The sequence below is a fragment of the Salarias fasciatus genome, chromosome 3 (genome assembly GCF_902148845.1).
Source record: "Salarias fasciatus chromosome 3, fSalaFa1.1, whole genome shotgun sequence".
Lineage (NCBI taxonomy): Eukaryota > Metazoa > Chordata > Actinopteri > Blenniiformes > Blenniidae > Salarias > Salarias fasciatus.
In genome coordinates this window covers 20950999-20978844 of record NC_043747.1, presented here as the reverse complement: position 1 = coordinate 20978844, position 27846 = coordinate 20950999, and the positions used below count along the sequence as shown (strand labels likewise).

The 27846-nt window shown below is 44.1% G+C and overlaps 1 protein-coding gene across 1 annotated transcript; it reads right to left on the bottom strand.

The window, feature by feature from the left end:
* Positions 1 to 131: 131 nt before the first annotated feature.
* On the bottom strand, positions 132 to 22061 carry vax2 (ventral anterior homeobox 2). The gene is given in 7 exon segments (XM_030088497.1): positions 132 to 472; positions 475 to 510; positions 513 to 627; positions 17245 to 17315; positions 17318 to 17365; positions 17368 to 17429; positions 21691 to 22061. Coding segments are annotated over 7 exon segments (912 nt in total). The 5' UTR covers positions 21930 to 22061.
* Between the last annotated feature and the right edge of the window lie 5785 nt (positions 22062 to 27846).

The following is a 27846-nucleotide window of genomic DNA, read 5'->3' as shown; positions in this document are numbered from 1 at the left end:
TTCTTTTTTATGTGGAGAGTGAAGTTGTCACTTTCTGCCACATCAAGTCTTTTTTCCACCATTTTGTGTCGCCCAACGCGACAGTGCAGCGGCGGCGGCTCCCGTGAGGACGAGTCCGGTCGGTCCGACGTTTAGGAAACCGTCTTCTTGCCGCCCAGGTCCGCCTCCTTCCTGTCCAGGCGCATGTACGGCTCGAAGGCCGAGGAGCCGCAGCCGTAGGCCGACGTCAGTTCGTGGTGGGCGCCGCCCAGCAGCGGCATGGAGAAGCAGAGGGAGTGCGGCGGCGGCACGCCCAGGCGCGGCGAGGGCGGGGCGCCGCCCAGCGACGGCAGCGACAGTCCGAACGTCCCGCCCGGCAGGGAGCTGGGCGGCGTGCCGCCGCCGATCCCCGGCGAGGTGGACGAGCCGCCGCCGGGGCTGCTCAGCAGGGAGCCGTTGGCCGGGTGGCCCGGCGGGCCCAGCAGGGGGTTGGGGGCGGGGCGGGGCCCGACAGCAGGCGGCCCTGCTCAGCAGGCGCAGGATGTTGCACGTGGCCAGAGACTCGGACGTGGAGGACGAGCGCTTGTCCGAGTCCTTGGTGGTGTCCTTCTTCTGCTTGGTACGGCGGTTCTGGAACCAAACTTTGACCTGCGGAGACAGAAAGACCACGTGTCAACGAGACTGAGCAGAGAGGAAGGTTTAAACTTCACTCTTTCAATACTTCGTGGGGTTTTTAAGGCATCTCTACGTTAAAGTTTAGCCGCTGACAGCCCGCCTAGACCGCGCATAGACCAGGCGCAGTCTACAAAATTAGAGCCTTAGGACTTTCCCTCACATTTACTCTTGGCATTTGAAGACAAACATCCGTACTTTCTTCAAATCTCTTGTTGAAGCCTCTGAGGACGAGTCAGAGATGGAGTGAACGAATGAAAGCTGACACATTCACAGCTTTAGTTACAGTTACATCAACGATGTTGACTGGAAATACTGGAATTTATACTATTTTATGTAACGTCTGGCCAAGTTCTGCTACTAATTCAGCTTTATTTGTAAAGTGCCTGTTACAACATAGTCATCTCCAGGCAATTTTACAGAGCAAACCCAACAGATCCACATGAGCAAGAAGTGACTGTGGAAAGGAAAAACTCCCTTTTAACAGGAAGAAACCTGCAGAACCAGGCTCAGAGGTGGCGGCTTTCTGCCATTCTGGTTGGGGTCAGGGGACGGAGAGAAAGAAATCGGACAGACAGATACATTTCATGTATAAACAGAGTACATAGACCGCAAGAGAAACAATGGTTAATGAAACGTACAATGAAACATTCCACGAAAGAAAGGAGAGAAGTGAAGCAGTGAAGCCGGTTCCACATGGTAGGAGCCCGGGGTTCAGTAAACTGCTTGCACCCACTGGGTCTGGTTTATATCAATCGATCAATGGATCAACTGTTCTGCTTGATGCCCAATTAGAAACTGTTTACACCCAGTTGTCAACTCTCACTGGAAGTATGACAGAAGCTTCTAAAAATCTCTAATTTTCTAAATCAAAAAACCAAAACAAGACGCATCGTCATTATTTTTAACTAAATGTAATTCACTGAAACCAGAGTGGCAGAAATTAGGTTGCAACACTCTCTACTTTCCTGACGAAGGGGCCAGATTATGCAACCTGGGTTTCAGTTTCAAGGCTAAACAAACACAAAACGTTAAGCTTGTTCATGTTTTTTTAACACGGTTGCTACTGCTGAGCTTCGAGGTTCGAACGCTGCTCTTCACATGTTACCATGCATGGAGCACGCCACTCCTTGGCGAGTCCGTGCGGTTGCCGTACTCCTCTGGAAGCAGATTAAAGCTCCGCTCGGCAGATCGGGGAACACTCCCGTTGGACTCGGACGGCGCCGCAAACCGCTCTCCAGGCCGCTAAAGTTGGTTCAGTTTCCACGACTCGCTCCGAAGACGTAGCAGTTAAAGGTTTTCTCTGACAGCGAGCGAAGGCGTTCCTCCGCCACTGGAGCTGTCACATCGCGCCACCGGCAGCAGGTCGAGGAGAAGCTCGCTGAACTCTGCCTGTCCTCGTCGGCCATGTTTAATTGATGCAGCGCAGCGTGCTTTAATGTATGGCGTGTGGAAGCGTTGCTGGCTGATTGGAGGGCACGGGGTCACGGGAGATCGCGGCACGGAGAGGAATCGCGCACATGAAAAATGCATCGACCGAGATACGGCGCCGCGCTCCGATTGGCCGGATCGGACGGCGCCGTGTGCAGAGGAGGCGGGGCCAGCGCTAAACATTCAACCAGTTTTTAATCTCAGTCATGAAATTTAAAAATTGCATCCAAATCCTTTGTCATAAGTGAAAAGTTTCAATTGTAATGATCGTGCTCTTTGCAGACGACAGACCCGTTTACAGGGCATCGTCAAGCGACGTTTTCGTACAGTGCTCAGTAACCTATTCTCACACTAAAAGTTATTTACACACAAACACTTTCCAATTTTCAGAGAAACCCAGCCTCCTAATCCCTGATAAGTGGGGATTGGCAGCCAACAACTTAGAGGGAAACTCCTGGAACAGCAGAAATGCGAAGCCAGCCTCCAGAACAAGAGGAACATTAAAAAGAGACTTTTAGACTGAGCTGGATGTGTGACGGTCTCACAGTGCACAGCAGGAACTAAAGAGAGCGTCATGTGACCTGCAGGGAACAGGATTCAATTAAAATCTCACTCTCACTTTCACTTCTTGAACATTCTCACTGCAAAAATTTAAAGTTGTACCAAGTTTTTAAAACTTGCTTTGAGTGAAAATGTATCATTTTACTTGATAAATTTACTTAAATATTATATTTCAGCAAAATAAAAACACTTGATTTAAGAGAAGTTCTCTTTAATCAAGACAATTTTTACTTGTTCTATTGGCAGAATTTTTACTTATTTCAGAGTAGAAGTATCTTAATCTAAGAAAAAGAAAATTCTGCCAATAGAACAAGTGAAAATAATCAATTTCAGGGAACTTCTCCTAAATCAAGTCTTTTTATCTTGTTAAATATAATTTACATGAATTTATCCTAAATCAAGCAAAATTAGACATTTTCACTCCAAATAAATTCCAAAAAACTTGGGATTATTTTGATTTTGCTGCAGTGAACCACAGAATCTCCACAATAAAACCGCCTCTCAAGCAAAACGGCTCCTAAAGCGGTGTTTTTTTCCTCCAAGACAACCAGCGTTACTGTAAATTAGCAACTCCAGAGCTTTGTGCACATTTAAATCAGTCACCACGGACCTTAAGGCTTCTGCAGTGATAAATAAATCCACTCATCTCGATCAAAACACAGCAGTAAGAGTTATGCCACAACGGGCGAAAGTCCACCATAAAGCTGAAACACTTTGTGGTGCTGAAGCTGCTGGTGGAAAACTTTTAGAAAAGACGAAAAAAAAAAAAAAAAAACACTGAAGGTCAAACTGTCACCCAACTTCACTTGTGTTTAATTTGCTGCTGGTGACCTGCGGCATTTTGGCATTCTCTCTCTCTCTCTCTCTGTCTCTGACTGCAAGCTCTTTATTGTCCGTCACCTAATAACAGCAACGGACAACAGAAAAATGCAGGGAAAATGTTTCAGGGTCGGCGGCGAATAGGGAATTTGTTGCGGAAACGCGGCACAGGAGGAGAAAGAAAAGAAAGAAATTCAACTGCAAAGAAGCAACACAAAGACAAATGCTTCCTGCGACTTGTTTACCGTCTTTTCTATGACTGGACTTTAAAAAAAAAAAAAAAAGAATGTTTGCACAAAGAAAAACTGGATAGCTAACTGTGAAAGGCAAACATTTAGCCTGCAGGTCAAAGGTCAGGCTGTCAGAGAGTCCAACCAGATCCTGCAAAGTGGAAATATTATATATATTTTCTGCTATTCTTCACTTTTCTGCTTGGTTTTCATCATTTCAGAAAGATGAGTTGTCTTGAATTGAGTCATCTTTACAGAGTCATCAATAAAATTGGAAATAAGTGATAGTAATACTATACAGATGCGTTAATTATAAAAACATCAATATCAGCATCCACAGTGTGAGAGGGTTAAAATATAATAAGATGCTTAGTTAAAAAAAATCTGAAAATAAAAATGTAAAAAAGATAATATGCTATTAATTTGTTATGAAAGACAAACCCAGGAAGCCAGAAAATAAATTGAAAGGTTTAATTATAAAGCACTGCTGCGGGTTTTTGAAACGAACTTATTATTTTCAGTACTATTAAGAATATTATTATTATTATTAATATAAGGACACAAAATGTGACTTTTAAATGAAATGTTTAGAAATGCTGAGGACAGTAAAGTTACTATATTACAGCGGCTATCTATTATTATGACCTTATTCTATGATAAATTTTAAACTTTAGAAAACTAATCTCAAGTATAAACAGTAATTTGGTCTGCTCCCTGTTTCTCCTTTCATTTTCTTTGAAAGATTTGTGGCTTTTAAATCAAAAACACCCAAGACGTCTGTCCAACACGCGACCTTTGACCTCTGGCCATGCTCTCAGACGATGGCGGCCCTCGACCGGGTGTGTCCCTGACTCCAGGTCCGACGCGGAGGCGATCTGAACCCGGGTGTGGCGGCGCCGCGGGGGGGGGGCGGAGGCAGGAGCACGGCTCCCCGGCGACCGACCTCGGCGCAACATAATGAGATCTGGGAGGATCCAACAGGGCTCAGAGGGAGAAAAACTGACGCCAGCAGGGTCTCACTGCAGAGACGGCGAGCGGCGGAGAGAGGGGATGGAGATAAGACGGCTGATACGGGGGGAGAGGGGAGGGAGGGGGCAGCAGGAACCCCTCCCCCCGCCACCCGCCACGGCGTGGATCTCCCCCTCGTTAGCTCATGCGCTAAACGCCCGCCAAGCGTCCGACATCCCATAAAAGGCTTTTCGCCGCAGATGAAAAACTCCCGACCAATCCCCCGGCTCCACCCCGGCGCTGTGGGCGGGGCCCGCTCTCGTTCCCCGGGAAGGGAGGAATCAAAAAAGACAAAAAAAAAAAACAGAGGAGGGGAGGAGGTAAAAAAAAACCCCATGCTGGTGTTTTACAGGGATTTTATTAGAGGGGGGAAATGATGAGAGGAGAAGAAAGCAAAGCTGCTCTGGGTACTCTTACACTATTGGATGTAAATCCTTTTAATGGGATCCAGGGTTCAGAGCCGGGGCAGAGATTACCGCGGGAGACTCGGATCGGGGCTGACCAGGCATTTGCCCCTTGCTCACCCTCTGCGCCGGCCCCGGTGCCCCCGGGCGCCGCCGGGCGAGGAGGCCCGGCCCGAGACGCCACCGAGGAGACGCCGCCAAAATAAAAGCCCGGACCTACAAGTCTAAACCCGACACCGTTCCAGACGAAAACCCCACTTCAGGAAATGATTCTTTAAACGAGGGAACTCGCTGCTACGGTCCGTCCATCTAAACCTTACTCTGCACTCAGAGCAGAGTCTAGAGGTTCCTACGGCTCCCCAAAATAAAGCTCATTGTTTTTAATGCTAACTGTTCAGACGTGATTATTTAATGTCTTTGTTCTGGTAAAGATTATCAGAAGAGCTGGGAAGGGATGAGAGACGATAAAAAAAAAACGGCCGGGTATCAGGACCGGGGGTGGACGAAGGTCAGGGCCAGATGATGAGGCCGGGTAACGGCGTCTGGCGGCCAATCGGAGGCCGGCGCGGCGGAATCCAGGCAGCTGTGAGCGGGCGAACTGGGCTAGAGGTAGAAAGGTTAAGCCAGATCAAGACCCTGCGAGATCAACCGGGCATCCATATGTGTGTGTGTTCAATAGATCACCTAAGCCGCGCCGCGTCCCTGTGTGACTCCCAGTCAAGATGGAGTCCGGCGGCGGCGGCGGCAGAGAATTCATATTCGTCATTTAATATTTGTTTATATTTCACTATTTCTGAAAAAAAACATCCGTCCTCATTGATGGTTTTCAACCATGTTTGACTCTGAAACACTTCAGAGCTGAGCAGCTTTAACTGAAAAGCATTAACTTAAACATCATAAAACACACACAACACACACACACACACACACACACTGGCTCGCTCTGCGCTGGCTGTGTAATACCCATAATGCAAAGTGAAATGGAGGATTGTGACGCTAAAGTCTTTAAGAAGGACACCTGGTGACTCTTTCACACTTTCCATGACCCCCTCCGGCGGCGCGGCGCTCCCACCGTGACCCTGGTCAGACGCCCCTGATCCCAGGCATGTGACCCACACACACACACACACACACACACAATGAAAACACTTTTCGGCTGGGATTGTACCAGGCGCCGCGGGCGCCACCGAACTGTATGTGATGGACCGCCGGATTCTCAAATATATGTCATTTAACGGCCGTGTGCGTGTGTGTGTGTGTGTGTGAGAGAGAGAGGGGGGAACGTGCTAAAGTAATGATGGATGAGTAACTAGTGCATGTGTGTGTGTGTGTGTGTGTGTGTGGTGTGTTGTGTGTGTGTGTGTGAGAGTGTGTGTGTGGTGTGTGTGTGTTGTGTGTGTGTGTGTGTGAACAGTTCCTCGGTCCTCGCACGGAGCCGTCACACACTACAGGAGGGGAGGGGGGATTAAAGAGGGGCGGTCCTTAAGATAATACACACATCTTCCATTAATGTGGAGTACAGTCCTGTCTGGATGGATTCAGCTCACTGCTCCGGTTACACCGAGCTTCACACACACTTCTCACACACACACACACACACACACACACACCCACTCCGCCTCATCCTCTGGTCATAAGTCTGGGAGGAGCAGCGGCTCCTCAGAATGTCACAAATTGCCGTTTTCGGCCGAGAATATTCGCCCTCTGAATATTCACACGGAGCCAAACGGGCTCAAAACATTCGACTCCGACTTGATTCCACCTCTAAAACTGACTTAGCGCCTATAATAATCGATCGGTCCGTCCACTAACGGGGGCGGCGGGCCGGAAACGGGACCACTGGGTCAGTTTTTGAGGGTTATTTAACCGGCTGCTTCGTCACTTCGCTGCCTCCCGTCTGTCCTCCCGGTCTGCCAGCCGCCGACTGGGGGCGGCTCCTCCGCTCGCCCACCGTCATCTTCTCACCCCCCTATCATCATCCTCATCCTCATCCTCATCCTCCTCCTCCTCATCACGGTCACATCTCAACCTGACCTCTAAACCTCGAAGCAGGTTCAGCCGGGGGTTAACCCCGTCTTATAGAATCGCTGGTAGATATGGCCGCTTAATCCTCCTTAGTGCAAAAGCACTTGGGACTTTTATGAGGTCCCCCCCCCCCTCCCCCCCCCCCCCTCCCCCTCCCCCCCCCCTCTCCCCCTCTCCATTGCCACCCTCCCTCCCTCCCCGCCTCCGTCCTCCACCTCCTCCGCCCACCGTAATGTGAAAGCCGGGCGGTCAGCAGGGGTCTGGACGCCGTCCATGACTTTTCCTGCATGTCACCCCGCAGTCACTCCAAATTTTCCCATCATGCTCAGCAGCGGCAGGCCCGGGTCGTGTTCTGCGTCACGCCGCCGCCTCGCCGTCCCCCCCCCCAAAAAAAACCTCTGACTAAACCCAGAAAGACACCGCTTTTTTTTTCCTTCTCTCTCTTCAGGTTTTTTTTTTCTAAGCAGCCATTTTTCATGCAGGAAGCCAGACGCATTAAAGCGTTCCGCTGCTATATTCTGATATTTTATGACTCTGCACACAGGTTCCATTATGTAACCGCGAGGGGAACGCTCTTCTTCTGTCTCTCCACTAAAACCAAACATTTCAACAGCATCTTCTCCACATTTATGACTAAATCTGTTGGGAAAAAAACACCAGAAAGAAAGAATATTTTTGACTTATCTGCGTTTATCCATCATATCTTACATGCTCAGATGAGATGATGGGGGTCAAGGGTCATGCTCAGGGATGACCAGAACGCTGCGCAACGTCCAGTTTAGAGCTTCAAATGTCTCTGAACGAGATCGTTTCTCACTTTAATTCACTCAAAATGTCAAAAGAACTCCAGAAACAGAAGGAAATAGTCTTATTATTAAATAATTCAGGTCCTACAGCAGCCGTCATGCAGCTTTTTCCTGCTTTTTACTGCAAAAACACAATTATATTCATATGATATATTTGCATGAAAGACAGATAATTCAACTGCCTGGTCTCCTTTTACTCCTCAGGTTTTATTTATTCATTCATTCATTCATTACATTTTTAAATTCTATACTGAGGAAGGAAAACTGCAGCAATTTGATGAACTTTTTAATTTTATATTTAGTTTAGATCTATGCTTAATCTCAACTTGTTCGTCTTTTAAAGTTTTGATGATTTTATGCTAAAACTTAAAAAAATAATAAATATTTTTTCCTCTGAAAACGGAGGAAAACTTCAAAACTAAACCTGAAATATAAACAATGAATGAGCCGTTGTTTTAAGCATATTTAATTGTTTTACTCTGCGGTTCGATACACTTTAAAGACGCTTCTTTATTCTCATATTTTATGAACTTTTCTCAGCTCAGAGCTTTTATTCCACATTTGTGTTGGAATCCCTCCTTTCATGCTCTAATCTTACTTTTTTAGGTATAAAATATAAATTACGGTGGTCTTTGTCCTCATATTCAAATTACTTCCTGTATATTAAAGAAAAGATCCGAGTTTAATTGACTTAAAATGGTAGAAAACTATTAAGTAGTTCAGAATAAATGTTATAGCAATGCAATTATCCAACAGCTTTTTATTTTACATTAGAAATACACCAATAATAAGGACATTTGGAGGAATTTAAAGGTGGTTTTCTTTCATTTAATGAAGGTTTTCATGTGGAGACTGTCAAAGAAACCCATTTAAACTCATTTTGAGTAATTAGCTGTAACTGAAACTCCAGGATTTCAAACATTTCAGTGTGTTTTTATGTTTTTACTGTCTGAGGCTGATATGTTGATATGATCTTAATCAGTTAGAATGGAGAATACTTCATTCATTTTAGAGGGAAACTCCTTAAATTGCTAATAAACGATGAAGTTTCAACGACCTTTATGTGAATTGGTGTTTTTGTTTGAAAAATGTGCTTTTTTTTTTAATTTTATTTAATTTTCTCACAAAGTTTTATTTTGACCTTTTGTGATCCTTTGTCTACAAACCAAACAAACTCTGCATGGCGACAACGACTGCTGTGGCCGGCTGAGGTCACACTTCATGTGTGTGTGTGTGTGTGTGTGTGTGTGTGTGTGTGTGTGTGTGTGTGTGTGTGTGTGTGTGTGTGTGTGTGAGGTAAACCCTCTTGTCTCCAGTTCTGCTGATTTTCTATTTGTACGGCAGCTGAAGGGTTCCATATGTTTTGAGAAATCACACTCTCCCGGCTGTGTGTGTGTGTGTGTGTGTGTGTGTGTGGTGTGTGTGTGTGTGTGTGTGTGTGTCCCCTCCCTGCCAGAGACTGATGAGGCCGGTCAATTCAATCCGAGACAAAGGCAGCGGAGCCTTAATTGCTTTTGTGTTCTCCTGATTATCTAATCAGCTGATTATCTAATCAGGTTTCCTCCTGAACGCCGCCGCCGCCACGTTCAGGACGGCGATACGACGCCGAGGCCAAAGATTCGAACTGAAAGCACAATGACCGTCAGTATGTGTGTGTGTTTTGTGTGTCTTCCTATCTCCTCCTCCGTCCCGGGTGTGTGGACAGAGCGCGCTGTGTGCGTCCGGCCCGCCGCCACATCTGGCCGGCCCGGCGCCTCTGAGCTCCAGACGAGTGGCCAGACACCGTCTGTCTGGGCCGTCATGGAGAACAATACACACAAGGCACATTCACTGTACGCAGACGCACACACACACACACACACACACAGGGTGGAGGCCACTCACACACCAGAATCGATGTATTCCTTTAAATTTTCAGGTTATGAGAGTGTTTGCTCTTTAAAGTTTGTCCAAAAGTGTCAAAAATCTGTATATTTCATCTCAATTTACATGTTTTTGATTTATCATTGAGAAAATATTCACATTTATGAAACAGATTTTTTTTTTTAAGTCTAAATCTGTAACCGTCACTGTTCAGACGACCCTCTTGTTCAGGATTTAACAAGTGTTTCAGTGTGAAAAAGCAGATAATTACAGTTTTCTCTGCATTTGTTCTCACTGTAATGCTACTTTTACATCAGAAGGCCTCCTATTGGGGGTGCCAGAGAGGGAGGGGGAGTCAGAGGGGTCAGGGGGGTCAGGGGGATGCCTTTTCCCAGCATCACCTGCTTTCCCTTCAATGAAAAAACATTGGGAATGAGTGAAAGGTAGGGAACTATTTTTATTAAAAGTGAATTACAGGTACGGATGAGACGACATACAATGTACTATCTTCTAATTTGATTAAAAAAGTCGCTGTAAATTAATTTTATGTTGTTTGTTCAAGTCATTTCTGAGTGAATTTGATCTTTAGACGTTACTGAGTGGCTGTTTATATGAGCAGAGCCTGTCTTTCTCCCCTCTGGCTCCTCGTTTTCCTCATAAAACACTTTTTCCAGACATTCAAAGAAGCTTTACAGCAGCGAGGTGCGAGTGAGGACAATGCCGGCTCCACGGCTCCGACCGAGTCCGCCCGACGGGCCAGAGGTTAAAAACACAAGAAGAAGAAGAAGAAGAAGAAGAAGCGATTCAGAGCTTCACAAACAGTTCATCTGGGAGAACAAAGAGGAGGAGGGACGTGACAAAGAAGCTCTGAAAGAAGTCCGACTCACACCTGATGAGCGGCGCTGCCAGTTCCTCTACGCTCAGAGCAGAAGTGTGTTTGCATGTTCTCCCTGAGCGTACATCTGAGGTGTGGCTGAGTCTGGGACGGTCTGAAACCGACTCACACCAGCAGAGAAAATGATCGTAGTCTTTAACTTGGAGGTTTCTCCAGATCCAGAAGTTTGAGGTTATTTGGCGACTCTGGGTTTGTCCTCAGGTTGTTTCGTGTCTCCTGCCTTCACTCAATCAGCTGAGCGCTCAGACAGAAACACAATAAAGAATGATAGACATCACTTACAGCCTTATTTTGTTATTTTTTGAAGCTGTCTTATTGTTTTTCCATGAAACTACATTTATTTCTATATTTTTCTTTCAGATTTATGCACTTTTAATAATGGAAAATATTTTGTCGAGTAATTCATATGTTTTAAAATGTTTCCTCTTTTTTTTAAGTCATATTGAAACTTCAAGCATTTTAAATCTGTTTTTAACCTTGTTTTTTTCCCATTTTAACGTTTGCATGTTGTTTGTTTTCCTAAACGTATTTTAATCCACTGTTTTTCCCTCTCCACTGTTTTCTTTAAACGTCTTCCACATTCTCTCTTCTATTTCCTGTTTCACTATATCAATAAATTCGATTAATTTACTATAAAGCAAGCAGAAGTCCTTTACAAGCTGCACCAGCTCAGACATTCCCAGTCTAAATCCCCTCTTGTTATGCATCAACCACAAAACTATGCCAAACATCTGTCAACATTGTGCAGGCTTTCTGCCCCTCCTGCTGGGATTAGGTCATTTAAGGAAAACACAGGCGATTAAAATCCATAGTTTTACTCTGGAAAAGCTGCAAATTGAAACTGAGACGTGCAGCGGAGGACAGAGGGAGCAAAGTTTTCTGTGTGTAAAATTAAAAAAAAAACAGAGAAAACCCGACCAGGAGTCGTTAAAGCAGAACTTACATGGCGAGATATGAAACTTCCAGCCGGAGGCGTTTCTGCAACATGCACGCGCAGAAAACTTCCCAATAATCCGTGACACCTTCCATCAATCCACAGGCAAAACCAGAGATCCTTCCGGAGGAGGAGGAGGAGGAGGAAGAGGAAGAGGCGCGCGAGGATGGAACTGATCCGCCTTCAACTTCACGTTATGTGTGCGTGTACGCGCGCATGTGTTGTTCCTCCTGCATCCGGGAGCCACCCGCCGGGATGCGGCTCGAGCTCCGTGCGGGTTAAAACGAGGGTAACGCGTTACCGCGAGCGGAAGTGTCTCCGCGTGCCGTGACACAGGAAGGGGAACCGGACCGGACGCGTCCGCGCGCGCGCTTCCGGACCAATCGGAGCACAGCACCAAAGACGGTTCCACTATACGAGTCATTTTATGTGAGAATTATTCAAAATAAGACTCATAACTGTTGAAACCGCTTTAACTGATTTTTACGCATGAATGAAAGTCAACCTGTAGAGCAGAAAGAATGACTCATTTACACGTTTTTGAACGGGAAGGAAAAATGTAAATAAAAAAAAGTCTGTGGCAGAAACACCCTAAAAATGTGCCATATAATCAGTAAATGCTTTAAGAATGGACTATTCCCTCCCTTTTTTGTAATTTCTGTTATATGCGCACCGCCCAGTCCCTGTGATCGGGAAGCTATTTAAATACTTCTGATTAGATATTCTATTGAACTTTTCTATTCGTCATCTTTAAATTCTCGGGTTTTATTATTGAGAACTCAACTCACTTTGGATCCACCAAAAAAAACTAATATATTTTGACCTTTTTTATAATTTCAGTTTCATTCCTAAAAATGAGGCCTGTCAGTTGTTTTTGCTACATGAAACAAAATCCTCAATGCTTTGTTAAACTTAACACTCAAATATCCCAAGTTACTAGTTAGGCAGGATATGAAGTACAAGTGACATCATCTTTCATTCACATATTTAAAAAAGGTGTGTGTGTTCATATCAACCTAAACAACAAAACCAACTGTTTTCATGAATGCTTCTTCGGGAAACAAAGTGACTTAGAAAAGTCGTGAATTTGAACATTTTGTGAAATTAAAGTGAGTGGTATGAGATACAAGAGGTGGTAAACAGAAGAATATCTCATTAGTGAAGCTTAAATTTGATCATTTCACATTTAAACTGTTAAAATACCATTTTCACTTCTAAAACAAACGAAAAGTCTGACAGTGAAACCACTTCTCAAAGCTTCTTCCACGCAATGAAAACTTCCCGCTCTTTAGTAAGTTTAAAGACAATCCTCAGCTTTTTTTTCCAAGTTTCAATTACAGCTAAGTGATGGGGGAAATGCTTTTTTTTTATGTCCGAGAAGCTTGTACAAGACTGCATTTATCGGAATTGCACAAATGAGGAGAGACAGGTGGAAGGATATGTGGTCAAATTGCCTCCTAATGGAGCCGCTTTTAAGCGCAGTGGTCTAATTTTCACTTGTAAGAAAAAAAAAACCTTCAACAAACATTGTAAAGTCACCTGAGAGCCAGAAAACAACTCAAACTGCGCATTTAAATGGTCCCTAAAACTTTGAGAGCTCGCTTTTCTTCCCTGCGTGATTGTGCGTGATTAGCCTTGAATGGCGCATTTGCTAAAAACATGCGACTTGCTCCTTTTTAATGTCGACTAAAAGCCTTAAAAAGCAGCTTCAATGGCGGAGGCGGCATTAACGTTTCTGCGCAGCAGTGGGGTTCACTTTTTTTTTTTTTTTTTTTTTTTTTTGACACGCGCTTCCTGAAGGCCGCGCGGGCGCGTCTTCAGGCGGCCGCTCTCAGCCAATCCGGAGCGGCCGCCTCTGCGGCAGCAGCAGGAAGCGGAGGCCCTCCATTAACACCCCGAGAGTCAGCACTAATGAGGGGCACAGTGGGCCGCTCTGTGCTCCCCAGCCACACACACACACACACACACACACACTCACACATCACACACACACACACACACCTCCACGTCTGAGTGCGTTTTTTGTCCTCACACTTGGTTTCCTCTTCTGACAGCAGTGATGGTGCGTAAAGCTCCATTGGGTTTTTTTCTTTTTTTTTTCTCTTTTTTTTTTTTTTTGGCTGCAACAAGTGTTCTACTCCAGGCCTCCAGATGCAGGTGGTCATTTAGAGAGGTGGAGAAGACTCACTGGGAATGTTACTCAGCTGCTACTCTGTACTCAGTTACAAGTAAACGTGTTGCAATGGGGGAAAATTCAAAACATTCCTCTAAAACTATGTTCACTTTTCACTGGAAAACAACAGAAATTTTTAAATCAACAAACACATTTCTCAGTAAATAGGTTAAAACTAAATTACTTTTACTTGTAATCCAGTACAATCTAGTAAAATGGATCAGTACTCTGGTAAACTGCAAAATATAAGAAAAAGTTGCTTTTTACTGGAAAAGGTAGAATTGATTATTTTCATAAGTACATTGACATGACATTTCTCAAAATAAGAAAATAAAGGCATAAACCACAATAATACATGTAGATATGAGCTGGATATTATTTGCCAAAAGTAACGTGCAGATTTAAAAAGGGATTTATTCAAATTATGGATGTAGTCAGTTCCTTTAAGAATTTTTAATGCGTATAGATTATATGAAAACCGGGACAGATACGAAATACAGTTAGAGAAATGTATCTGTAAACAATAACTTGTATTTTTATGGTTCGAAACCGATAAAAGCAAAAAAAAAAGGTGAAAGTTTTTGCTGTGTCTCGTGAAGTGTATTTCATACTTTCATCCTTCAGGGTGTTAGACGTGATCAAAGTAGAAAACATGGTGTAAAATATAACTAAAAGGGGAAGAAATTTGCATATAAACACAAGATATTATAATTCCATAGGCCAACTTTTCGGGAACAGAAGGCTGTCAATAAACTGCATTAGAAACACTGTAATCCATTACTTTCACTTTTTATTGTTTTTAAAAGTATAAAGGTGTGAATGGAATCGGCCAACATTGAAATAAAAACTCACAAATGCAGAAATAGTTAGGAATAGTACTTTGATTACTGCACTGTCAGTGTTTGTAATTCGTTCCATCGTTGAGATCAGTTGAGCTGGAATTTTACGCATTTTTAAACTATTTGTTGGTAACTGTGTTCCCTTTAAAGTGGTTTTCGATCGAAATTATGTCACAAAAAACAACTTAATTTCCAATTAACTCACACTAGATTCCGGTCACATGGCGCAGGTGTGTTTGTTTCCTTGCAAGGTGGAGATCTCAGATCTCCGCCTGTTCATCAATACAGCTGCTTGACTCCACAACCTGCAAGACTTTTTTTTTTCTTTTTTTTTATTTCGTTACACCGCAAACTTCAGAAAGGCCTGCAATGGGCCTTCTTAGCACATCTAGGTAGACAGCTGAGGACACATGACACACTTTACGCATAATTCAACATTATTAATGTTGACTGTTATTATTAATGTTGCGCTTAACATGGAGGGTTTTGTTGTGAAGTCTGCTGCCAAAACTACCTGAATCCTTCTGACATCCCTAATCTGGGAGAATATTGCTTGTGACTTGTGTGTTTTCCGCTCCCCATGACGCCACCTCTCCTGCAGCGATGATGCGTAAACATGGTTTTACGCAAAGCACTAAAAGGCCTGCAGAGCGTGTTTGGATTATTCCACACCTTTTATGTACACATTTCTCAGTTGTACTGAACATTATTGCTGCTGTGTCACTCAGTTAGATGTTTTTTGTGTGAAACGTGCCACCAAGCCAGGTTAAATCCATTTCTCAGGGTGATTGTTGGGCGGACATCTTGGGGAAATCGTCTAAATTGGTAATCAAATCAAGTATTTTCGTTTCTTAGCTGCGACATACATTTTTACACAAGCGTCTGAATGAGCCTAGTTGCGTTCATTAGTTAGTTGTAACTGCAACAGGGTTAACGCCCTGTTTATCTCCTTTCTAAGAACCCGAACGTGGTTATTATTCACGACTTTGTTTGTTTACATGATCCTCAATAGATAACTTAGCTTTTCCTGATGATTTAAATGACATGTTAATTAGCTCATATAAACTTAGAAACAGTTTTTGTTTTTTTTTCATGAAAACCATAATTGAACACTGGAACCTGTTGGCGTAAAGCAGTTTTCACATGAATTCGTGTTATTATAAATCCAGTGCGCGCAAAGTGTGATCCAGGAAACCTCCTGCAGTCATAATTTCTATCATTTCTGATCGTTTCACGGCTCATGTTGGTGAATTAGGCCTTAACATTCAGTGTTTCTTATCTTATAAAACATTTCATTCCACATTAACGGAAGACAGAAAGAGAGAAAAGCTGTGACGCGTTCAGGGCCCGCCCTCCCTCCATAGTGTTGTAATGCACAGGAGGAGGAGGGGGGGGGGGGGGGGGGGGGGGGGGGGGGGGGTCCGTGAACGCATCAGGAATGTCTGAATGAAGCGGTTTGAGTCCATGAATGAGTCTTCGCCGTGTTTCCGCTCACGTGCCAGTCTTTTTTTCTGTTTTCAACATTTCCCGCGCTTCGCTCCTCGTATTGATCCCGCGCGCAGCATTTTTCAAAGGAGGCCTGAACGAGCGCCATCACCCCCAGCGAGCGCGCATCGGCCTGTGCACCGCGCCCCGCCCTTAAATAACCCGTGTGTGGGAACACGGAAGGGGGCGGGGCGCTGGAAATCCGCCCCTCTGATTGGCTGAGCCGCCAATTAAGGTCAAGTCGTTTAGCTAGCTAATAGAAAACACCTGTTGGCTTCATTAACGCGTTTATAAAACTGTTAGGACAAATCTGTGAGATTCGGCAGGTTTTAACCCTGTTAATGAATATTATCTGAAGTTTCAAATTCAAAATGAGGACAAATTCCATACAGATATAGAACTGTTTTTATTCCGTCTTTAGGTTGAATTTATACTTTTTAAATCTTTTATAGCAGCGTTTCTCCCATCATAGATCATTTATTAAGTGGATTTAAAAGTTTTAGTTTAGTACATTTGTGTTTTAAACCGATTTTTTTTTTTGGCTTCTTTATTATTGGCTTAGTTTAATCTATTTTACCATTAAGCCACAAGAGCTTTCTCTTTAGTATATTTTTTTTAAAGACTTTTGTCTGTTTATACCTTTCTCAGCCATTTCTGTTGTTTTTTTCTTCTCCGCCCTTCACATTATTTGTAATCAAATCTTTCCCCTTATTGACCCCAAACTGTCTGTATTTCCTCTGAAACTTGAATTATTTGTTTGGATCCCAGTCGCGGTGAGCTAAACGCAACATTCATCACCTGCAGCTGACATGTTTTTGGAGGAAAAATAGCAGAGAAAATCATTTAATCTAAAGCGACATTAGTTTTCTTGTAACTGCAAGTTTAATCTAATAAACAAATAAATAAGAAAAAGCCATCTGAATTGTGATTTTGTGGAAGCTTCAAGGAGCCACACGTGACTCAAGACCTATTGATTCAGTCAAAACTGCTTATAGAAAACTGATTTATGTTTTTAAAAACATTTAGATGTCTTTGGATTGAGCTGTTTTGGTAAACTGTTGTTTGAATGAAGTGAATCCGGGGACCTGCGGCCTGCCGCGGGCGTCTCTGCAGCTCCTACCTGCGTCTCGGAGAGGTTGAGCTGCCTCGCCAGCTCCGTGCGCTCTCGGCCCACCACGTACTGGCACCGCTGAACTCCAGCTCCAGCCGGTACAGCTGCTCCGCCGTGAAGGAGGTCCGGTGCGCTTGGGCCGGTCCAGGTCCAGGCCTTTGGGCAGGACGATCTCCGGAATGGTGCCTTTGGGTCTGTCCAGATGAAAGAGAACATTCAGGGAAGATGCTTCATGCATCGATTGAGATATAATATCGAAAAGCATTTATGTTTTCTTATATCTGAATTCCTGTTCGAGTGGCTGCATGCAGGCCTATAAGGTGCCAAACTGATGGAATATGTATGAGCAACGCTATAGACTAATGGCCTGAGAGGAAGAAGAAAAAAAAATAGATGGTATGCGCGAACCTGAATGGGTTATTTTAACACATGAGTAGAGGACGGGATAACTGGGCCATTTCCCCCCTCCGTGTCTACTTGACATGTAGTAATTTACGCACAAAACAACAGCCTGCGACGCCCCCTCCTCTTCAAACAGCGACGTTGGGCCAATACGCCATCATTCTCCAGCGCGTTTTGGTGCTAACTGTGTATTTTACGCGCAGAAACGTGAAGAAAGTGTCGCGGCGTGGCCCCGCGTGACACAAGACGTGCGCCGCCTGCGTAATGTCAGCAGCTCCACGCTGCATCCGAAAGGCCTGGGAGAGCCTCGGCGTGGAGAAAAAAAAACAAAAAAAAAAACCGTCTGGCTCCCTTCATGCATGACACTCGGCGTCAAATTAAATTCGGCAAATCGGGGAGCGGCAGCATGTGAACGTCTGTGTGCGACAGTGAAGTGGTTAAATCCTGCACGCCGGATTCTTTCCTCTCAAGCCTCCTCGACTCGACTCGACTCGGCCCGGATCCCTGCACGCTCTATCTGTTAAAAACCGGCCCGCGCGACTGTGCGTCTGATCACTGTTTCCACTCCGAGTATTAGAGCCGTGCGTCATTATCTGGTCACAACAACAACCTCTGTGTGTGTGTGTGTGTGTGTGTGTGTGTGTGTGTGTGTGTGTGTGTGTGTGTGTGTGTGTGTGTGTGTGTGTGTGGTGTGTGTGTGTGTGTGTGTGTGTGTGGCTTTCCTGGAACAAACCATGAACCCCGTTTCCCTTTAGAAGAGTTAAAACAGCTGCAGCTTCTTGGTAGTGTGCTTTGCTGTATGTTGATTTCACTATTTTAGGTGTTTTAAGGCATTATTTTTACATAAATCCGTGAAATTTGAACTTTAAAAGGCAGCATAATCACATCAAATGTGGGTACTTAAATTATAAATATTGAATGTATTATTTAGATTGGGGGTATTTGTTGTAATCGGAGCTGTAATGAGGTTTTCATTACTTCGCTTTAGGGAGAAGATGCGTCAGGACATTGTTTCAATAGAAATATAAAAGCACGCCATAATACTGAAATCCTGTCCTAATTTTTTTTTCGTCTTCTTTTTTTATCGTGTTTATAAAATCTGGGCCCCGCAGTCCCTGGATTTCATTGGCTACAACCTGGCCACGAATATTTGTTCGTATTTATGACATGGACTGGCCCGCACAAGGCCAGACAAGAGCTCCTCTTTGTCCAGGGGTTTATACTCATAAAATATGCAATCCGATAAATATGAAGAGGTCTGAATTAAATATGAAACAAAACCAATTGAACTGGGGAGCCATAGTGTTTCTATAGGTGGGCGGACGCGTCGCAGCTCACCGAAACGCACACATTACGCGCGAAAAATACTGTTTACAGTCATGTTTTTTGCGCCGACTGGTCCCACTTGTTTGTCTGGAATCATGTAATCTGGATGAAAACTGAATTTTGGATAAATACAGCGTGTCTGTTGGAAGGAAATTGATGCGTACAAATTACCAAAAAAAAATGGTACGAATAATTTTTAATATTTAATGCAACCATCAAGGCGCTGATAATACTACCTGCACACTGTCCAGCTGAAACAGATACTTAAATCACATATAGGAGGATTATTCTTCAGTGCTGGCCTCCATGCATGAGCGTCACTGCGCGGTCTCCATCTTTACGCACGACTCGGCGGGTTTGCGTAAAGTGTCGCCAAGCAGAACCATGACCGCTAAAGCTTCATGAAATCATCACATGATCTGAGTGCCTTTACATATTTCTCTCCTGGGGGAGAAGAAGCCAAGCTTTAAACTGTGGAAACAGTTGCACGCGGGAGGAGGAGGAGGAGGAGGAGGAGGAGGAAGAGGAAGCCAGAGGCTGTATGTAGACCTGCTGACCTCTCGGTGACCCCGGCCGCTCTGCTGCACTCAGACTCAGCTTCAAAACACGGAGAGAGAGAGAGAGAGAGAGAGGAGAGGAGAGAGAGAGAAGAGAGAGAGAGAGAGAGAGGACTCACCCATCAGCACGTTGTATTCAGTATCCCCCCCCCCCCCCCCTTCTAAAAAAAAAAACGCCCAAGGATGAGTCCTGCAGGCCTGCAGCTCCTCCTCTCATGGACACCATTAACCAGATACTAACGCAGCTCTGTGCACGTTTAACTCTGCTGATCAGACAGTTTTTACAGCAAGCGGCCTCCTGGAAAAACACACTCCTCCGTTTAAACGCGTCCAGGACGCGCGTGGATTATTTTTTTTAAGGAAATGTCACACAGATAACGTGAAATCATGTTAGTTTCTCGTCACAAAAACACAATTACGGGGCCGAAGCTGCTAAGATACAGATGGATTTGTTGAATAATAGACAAACCTCCTGGGTTTTTTTTCCCAGAGTTTCCAGGTTTGGTTCGGACTGAAATCACCGTGGCGGCTGAACGTGCAGCCTCCGTTTGGCACGGGACGCTGCGCTCAGTGGTTCAATACAAGATAAAAACAATCCCGCCAGCAGCTATAATATCCACAGCATCCCCACCTAACAGGGAACTGATAGGCCGGCATATTGATTCTGTCCACAGCAACACAGTGAAAAAGTCATCACCGCACGAAAACTACTTTTTTTGACCCATTTTAAATGTGCGAAAATATTCCAAACTCAAAGCGTGTTTACGTTTTTATTTCCTAAAGTGAGAAGAAGAAAATGCTCCACGATTGTTCATTAATTCCCATTTTTCTGTTTTTTTTAATCTGTTCTTATTAGAGCAAGATTGCAAAAACTCTAAAGGGTTAGAATATTTCTTCTAATCTATTTTTACGCACATCATTTTTACTATTTTTACTATTACGCACGTGTTATTTATAACCTGACGCACGTTCACATTTATTTACGGCTTTATATTTGACACACACCACTCCTTTGAAGTACACAGTTATTTCCATATTTGCAATTTTAAAATATAAAATAAAATATCAATTAATTCCTACATTTTCAAATAAATAATCCCGTTTCCGGTTTTACATTTTAAAACAATGTTAATCGAGTTAAAAGATCAATTTTAGGTATTTTTCAGACATCAGTTTGTTTATTTATTTATTTACAGTTGTATTTTTTTTCCTCCATAATTCTCAGGGAGCACGTTGGCCTCGGCGCAGGAGGGCGTGGGCTCTCAGGCTTCACTTTTAATGCATTTGGACCGTTAAAGCAACTCCGGTGTGAGCGTTCATAAAAAGAACCAACCTCTGGCAAAAGCGTCCAAACACACACACTCGCTGTTCACACACCGGCTTTTTTTTTTGCGGGTTCCCGTTAAAACAGAGCTGCTTTCTTGTTTCTCTGTGAGGCCTTTTGTTGTTAAAAGCACACAGTTTGTGAAGGTTTTGGGGGTTTTTTCCTTCCCTCTCTCTGTTTCTGGTCTAATAATAGATATTTGCAAACAGATAGTGAAGAGAGAGAAATAGATACAGACTGAAGATAAACAGAAATACGGGCCGGTGTTTAAACTTCATTGTTTCTGTCACTAATTTGACTTATAAATTTTTCATAATGGCACAGGAACAAAGGAGCGGCCTCATCACACAAAGTCCTCATCAATCATGAGCAAACCCATTTTTATTTCACTAACATAAACGTGTAGTTATACTGAGGTCTTTACACATTTATTATTTCCAGTTTGGGTTGAAGTTAAAGTCTTCTACAGTTTTACACAAAGTAGCTTTTAGGCCCCTTTTCACACTAATGGTAACTTTAGTCACTGGGTTTATAAATGCAAGTAAAAAAAAATAAAATGTGTCTCCGGAAGGTTTTGAAACCAGGCCAAAGCAATAAATTCATGTTTTAAAAGCCTTGGAACGTGTTTAATGGTATATTTAAATGATTTATTGATGAGTTTTTGTCCCCAAATTTATATGCTCGTCTCTTGTGTTATTATACTGATGGCAGATAGAAATAAAAAGGCATAATGTGTGTCTGTGATCAGGAATAAAACCCTAACGAAACGCTCACAGGCATATTAACAGTTTGGGAGTGAGTTTTACGCACAGGTTCGCCAGGAGTTTGCTGGCCGTTGTTTCACACTCACCCCTCACTAATATCCTCCGGCAGTAGTCTGGATCTACTCCCAAAAGTTTGTCGTGGCCGTCTTCGCTGGAGGATGTCGGAGTGGACGCCGAGGTCCCCGGGGTGTCGGTGGAGCTCTGCACCGGGGACCGGCTCCCGACCTCGGCGCGGCACTTGCTCTCCATCCGGTCCGGGCACAGCGGGTTGGGTCCACAGCGGTGGCTCCCATCGCCCATAGTCGTGGCCTGATCGAACATCTACAAGTTAAGTTACAATCTCTAAAATAATCTCTCCTCCTCCTGCTGCCCGCTGCTGCTCACTCCACTCTCTCTACTTTCCTCTCCTCTTTGCAAATGTTCTCCAGAGACGGGGCCAGCATGCCCTCCTCTCCCCCCACAAGATAACAGGAGAGCAGATCCGGCTACAAAGGAACCATGTGGTCCCGCAGCGGAACCGGGCTGCGCTTCAGGTGTCGCGGCATGACGCGCGGGTCCCGGAGTCCAAACCGAGGCAGAGGAGGGAGGAAGCCTCGGTGTCCCGCTCTCACTGGAGTAGCCAGGAGGTGCGGGAGAAACGCATGATGCAGCCTGCAGAGGTACGAGGGGGGCCAACGGGATGTGTGGAGGAGCGGGGAGGCGCCACGAGCACTCACGCACTGCTCACCCACGTAGAAATAAAGTGAGAGGCGGCGCGCAAAAAAAAAGGAGGAGAGAAGAGGGGGAAGAAAAAAAAGCAGCAGCGGTCACAGTTCAAAGCAGGAAGGAAAGTTTGTCCCGGTGCAGCCTGTTACTTCTCTCCTCCGCGGGTCCTTCAGTGCGTAAAGCTGGGCGAACAGGGGGAGCTGCGGCCGCCAGCTTTTGGGAAAATCTCTATGCTGAAAGCCTTTAAGAGGGGGGCCGTCTGGAAAAAGGGAAATGGTCACGTTTGCTCGTGCGTAAAAGTCACGAGCTAACTCGGCTTTGAATTAACTTCTGTATCGTCTGCTCCGCGGCTGAGGCGGCGCGCCGAACCACCTGCCTCCACTAGCAGAGCGGGAGATGTTGGTGTGCGTGGATATTATTTGCGGTGACACCGTGCACCTTACGGAGGCTCCAAAATGCGCACGTCACTTCCTGCCCACACAGGGCCGCAGCTGATTGGCCGGCCCGCACAGGGCACGTTTGGGCAGGAGGGGGAGTGGAGGATGGCTGGATGGATGGATGGTTGGAGCGGCGCTGCAGAGCGGGATCTGGCACGACACGGCGTCCGCGCGTCCTGTTCCGCTCCGCGGCGCGCGCAGCCAGACGCAGCTCTGCCCGAGCTTCCCGCAGCACCGTCACGATCTGACTTTTACAGCGTTTTTTTTTTTAAAGCTTCCCATGGCGCACTTTTCCACTCTGAAAGGGAAATGTTGATCTGCTTAATTTCCCCCAAACATATTTACTCAAATATATGAATAAAAGTTAAGAAAAAGACAATTTCATCACCATGCGTAGCCAAAGTCAGCATAAAAGCTCAGTTAAAGTCAAGTTTTCTATAACAAAGTGAAACATTTAAATCATCACACATGAAGATAATGTGATTTAACCTGATGTTTATCATTCAAAAAGCCTTTTTCTGATAATTAACTGTTGATTTAAGGATTCCAAAAGCCGCATTCATGAGGTCTTATAAACAAACGTTAATTTAAAATATATTAAAATGCACCATAAACCGCATCAGTTGGACACACAATTATGTTACAGCTCAAACCTGATGATATTTAAGCTGCAAGTCTCATTCTGGCCCATTAAAAATCCTATTCAAGCTACTTTACCGACTATAAAACACAACCTTTTTTTCTCGTTTTGCATTTTTCCAAAGAAAAAGAAATTAAGCAAACATAAACCCCAAAATATGTAGAAATAACTCAAAATCCATTTCCTGGAAATGAGCAGGCGTTGTTGCTTCTCTGGTTCTTTAAAGTCTTTACTGTCCAAACTTTGAAACTGTTATTTAAATTCACCTTAACACATGTTGTAAAATCCAGAAATGTGATCATTTTAAAGCATGCGATGAGGGAAGCCAATTAGTTCCTGGTGATCCTGCGTGTCTTTGAAGAGGAAACAATTCATGCAAAGATAAAGGAGCACCTGTTGGAGCTGGTTCTCTTCGTCCCACAGTGCTACTGTGAAAACTTTATTGTGTCAAATGTGGATAAATTCTTTCAGTTTTGCCCCAAAACATTCAGAAAAAGTGCAAAAATTAGTCCAAAGTGTTTAACAATGTAGTTTTGATTGTTTTTCTGAGCTGGACTGTGACTCCTGCTTTATCCAGAACACTAGTAGACCCTAAAGAGGATAAAACTGCACACAGACAGACAGACATTAAGGAAAACCACATTTTTGTAGAAAAAGAACAATAAAAACAAAGATATCAGCACTGTTTCATGTGTTAGTGTTGACCCCTCCTCTCTGATATTGCATGGTCATAACATAACTGCATGATTCTGATGTGAAATATTTATATATAAGATGGTAATATTGTATGTTTGTAGCAGAAACTTGTTTTATTAACTGGTGTGAGAAGAAAATTGTCGATTTTGAAGTTTTTTTTAATGTTAAAAAGCCAATTGAATAATCAGTGTGGCTATTGAATAACAGGTAATCCAATATTATGTTATAATTTTGAGCTTTTTTGTTTAGTTACCTCACATTCCTACATCATAAATGTGACTATTTTTTATTTTTTCATAAAGGAACGAGTTAATTTGCACTCATTGGATCAAAATAGACTGCATGTTGAGCGTTTAGCAACTTTGTACTCCACATTAAAGTACAAATATCTAATTGATTAATCAAGAAAATCATGAATTAATCACAACTTCTCAGAAGCTAAAAGGGAAAGTTGTTGGGAAAAGGCATCCCCCTGACCCTCCTGATACCTGCCGCTGCCCTGAAACTCTGCAGAATCTAGTTTATGAAGAAAAAACTCAAAATGTTCACATTTTAATCATCAATTGAACGTTTATTAAATGGATATTGTGATCATGATTCAGATTTTTTTGTTAGTTTTTACGTTGATTAAAGACAACAATGAACTTTTTGTTAATAAAGCGAAGAGAAAAAGCCCTTGGAGGCCTCTCCGATCCAGAGCTCAGCTATAGCATCACCCACCAACACGCCTGGAAGTGATCACACAGCCGCAGGAAGAAGTGACAGGTGTCCCCGGTGTTTTGCCCACCCCTTCTCTTCCCTCTCTTTACCCCCAATAGCCTTGAGTTTCTCAAACATGGAGCCTTCACCCTGGAATCAAACGGCCGGGTTCCCGTTTGTTCCTCATTCCCAGTCATTCACTGTACGCACAGCTCCAGCCTCATCAGCCTGTTTTCCTCCGCCGGCTGGCTGTTGATGCTGCAGCCTGGAGTTTGTTGTGATTGTGAGATAATTTGGGCTGCAGGGACGCCAGAAACACTGGGAGGAATTTCCTCTTTACAGGTGAAACATCTCTGAAAACACAGTGGAGGAGGGAAGAAGGGGGCATTTGGAGCCGGATTATATAATTATAGTTTTGCTCTGTGTGTTTCTTCTTATTTTTCTTATCCGAGGCTGTAATTACAGCACACACACATACGCACGCGCGCACACACACACACACACACACACACACACACACACACACACACACACACACACACACACACACACACACACACAGCCATGGGTCGTTACTCCTTTCAGCTGGCCTAATCTCACACAGGGTGAATAGAAACTGTCAATCAGAGATGCTGCACTCAGCAGCGAGACAAGAGGGGACTGATTGCTGCTGCTGCTGACACACACACACACACACACACACACACACACACACACACACACACACACACACACACACACACACGCACGCACACACGCACACACACTTCTTTCTTCCACCTTTTTTCTGCCTCTCTGCCTCCACTGATGCACAAACCTCCCCCCAAAAAGGCAAAAAGCACCTTTTGTTGAATAAAAAAAAAAAAAAGAAAAGAAAAAAGAAAAAAAACATTTTATTTATTTATTTATTTATTTCAGCACATTCAACTTTTCTGAAGATTGCTCACATTTCGATTTCAGCCTGTGGGTGTATTAAGAAGCATTTTCTTCCCCTCTCTGCCAGTGTGTGATTAGAATATTTGATCCAGTGTGTCGGGGGGAGATTTCAGGGCGAGTCTTTTCCATGTTTCCATTCAGGGTGTTTACTGCAGCGACTCACATGTTCAGTGTAAATAGACGTTTTAAAAAAAGACATCGAAAAGACACAAAACAGCGCCCAAATGATCCCAAATATACTTTAAGTATTCCAATTAGAAGCAGTTATGATGCAGGAAGGCTTTTTCAACGGTGAAAAACATGTTTCCAGATAGATAGATGGAGATATTTAACTTTAAAATAGCACTAAAGTAGTGAATAAACACATTAATTACTCTGATTGTTTGTAAATCATTGAAAATAGAAATATTTGTCAGATAACAAAGGCAGAAAACCCTTCACGTTCCCTCATATGTACAGCTCCAGCATTCTATCTGGGCGTACAGTTTGAATTCAATCTGTATTTTATCATATTTCTGCATGTAAATGACTAATATTTCTATCCGTCCCGCCGCTCCAGTGTTAATGCATCAGCAGCTCCAGCCACATATGCATGTTGCGCACTCTATATTAGCCCTTCCAGCATGATAAGTGCTTTTACTTAGAGGAGTAAAACCATAGGTGTGCTAAAAAAAAAGAAAAATCCGTACTCGCAAAAGGAGCTCTTTAAAAAAATTCATTCATAAACCGACTGATGGAAACTAAATTAACCTAAAAATCCCCTCCTGTGTGGCTGTTTTAAGACTGCAGGAGGAACGATCAGCCATTATTTTTGCATTAGAAAGTCCTCATCGTGTAGAAATTATAACTAAAAAGACGCGTTTCCTGAAAGTCCGTATAGAACAAAACTCAATCTTTCCTCTTTTTTTTCGTTATAATAATCAAATCCAGACTCACTGCCGCGTGGCTTTGGAGCAACAATACTTCTGTTGTGCTCAAAATCCCAATTATAAGTTATATTATCGTCACATGACGCCCGCAGCCACCCTACATCTCCTCGCTGCTCGCGCGCCGCGCCCGCGGGGCCAAACGCTCAAAAAAATAGCAAAGAAAACCATTTATTTGCACCGACCGACTGTCTCATCTCCGTCCGCCCCCGCGTGCGCCGGGATTGCGGCCTCGTGGAGATGAATCTGATCAATCAGATCAATCAACAGAGATTACTGTAATCCCAGAGGTCAGGGGGAGGGCACCGGGCCACGCAGAGTTCACGCGCCCTGCGCTGCGCAGCGCTGCACTGCAGCGGCTCCCGCAACAAGACCTGAGTAAACATTTGGACACGTGCAGGAGTCCGTGCACGTTTGTTTTATTTTATTTCCCACTAAAGATTTAATAGCTGAGACTTAACTGGACACGCGGATGGCGGACAGGCGCGTGCAGCCACTTCCAAAATCTGCGCTTTCTTCTGCTTTTCTGAAACAAAGTGCGCGTTTCAGTGTTTGCGTTTCTCAGAAAAAAAAGCTGCAATAAGCTGGAAATCTTAGATCCTTAGATTTCTCCGCATTTAGAAGGATAAGTCGTCCCGGATGCGCCGCGCGCTGCATGCGAGAAGGCCGCGCGCCGCTGCCTCTGCCGCGGGGCCGTTTGGCATGCGGGCGCGCGCCGCCGCGCGTGTGTGGAGGTGAAACGGGACGCGGAGGCGCAAAGAGGCCGGAAACACAGAAACAAGGAGGGAATCAATTAATCATGTTTCTGGACGCAACAGAGACGCGGTGAAACATTCACGAACAAACTGCCTGTTAGGGCGAAAGCAGCGGCCTGGTCAGCGCTTTGTCAATTTTTAAATCAGTTTCTATGAGTTAAAATAACAAACACACATTAGAAATACAAAAATAAAGCAAATACAGTGGCTTTGTCCAGCTAGGAAAAGCCTAAATGTAGTAGTTCACCTAAATGAAACTGTAAAGACGGTTTACTTCGAGTTCTTTTAAAAAACTAAATGAGTGTACTTAAAAAAAATAGGTCTGCTAAGAAGGAATTTCACTTTTAACACTTACGCGTAAACAAATAAAAATAATTTAACACCGGTTCGTAGTTGGAATTTAAACGCTTCTATTTATTTCATTAAAAAAATGAGAAATAAGAG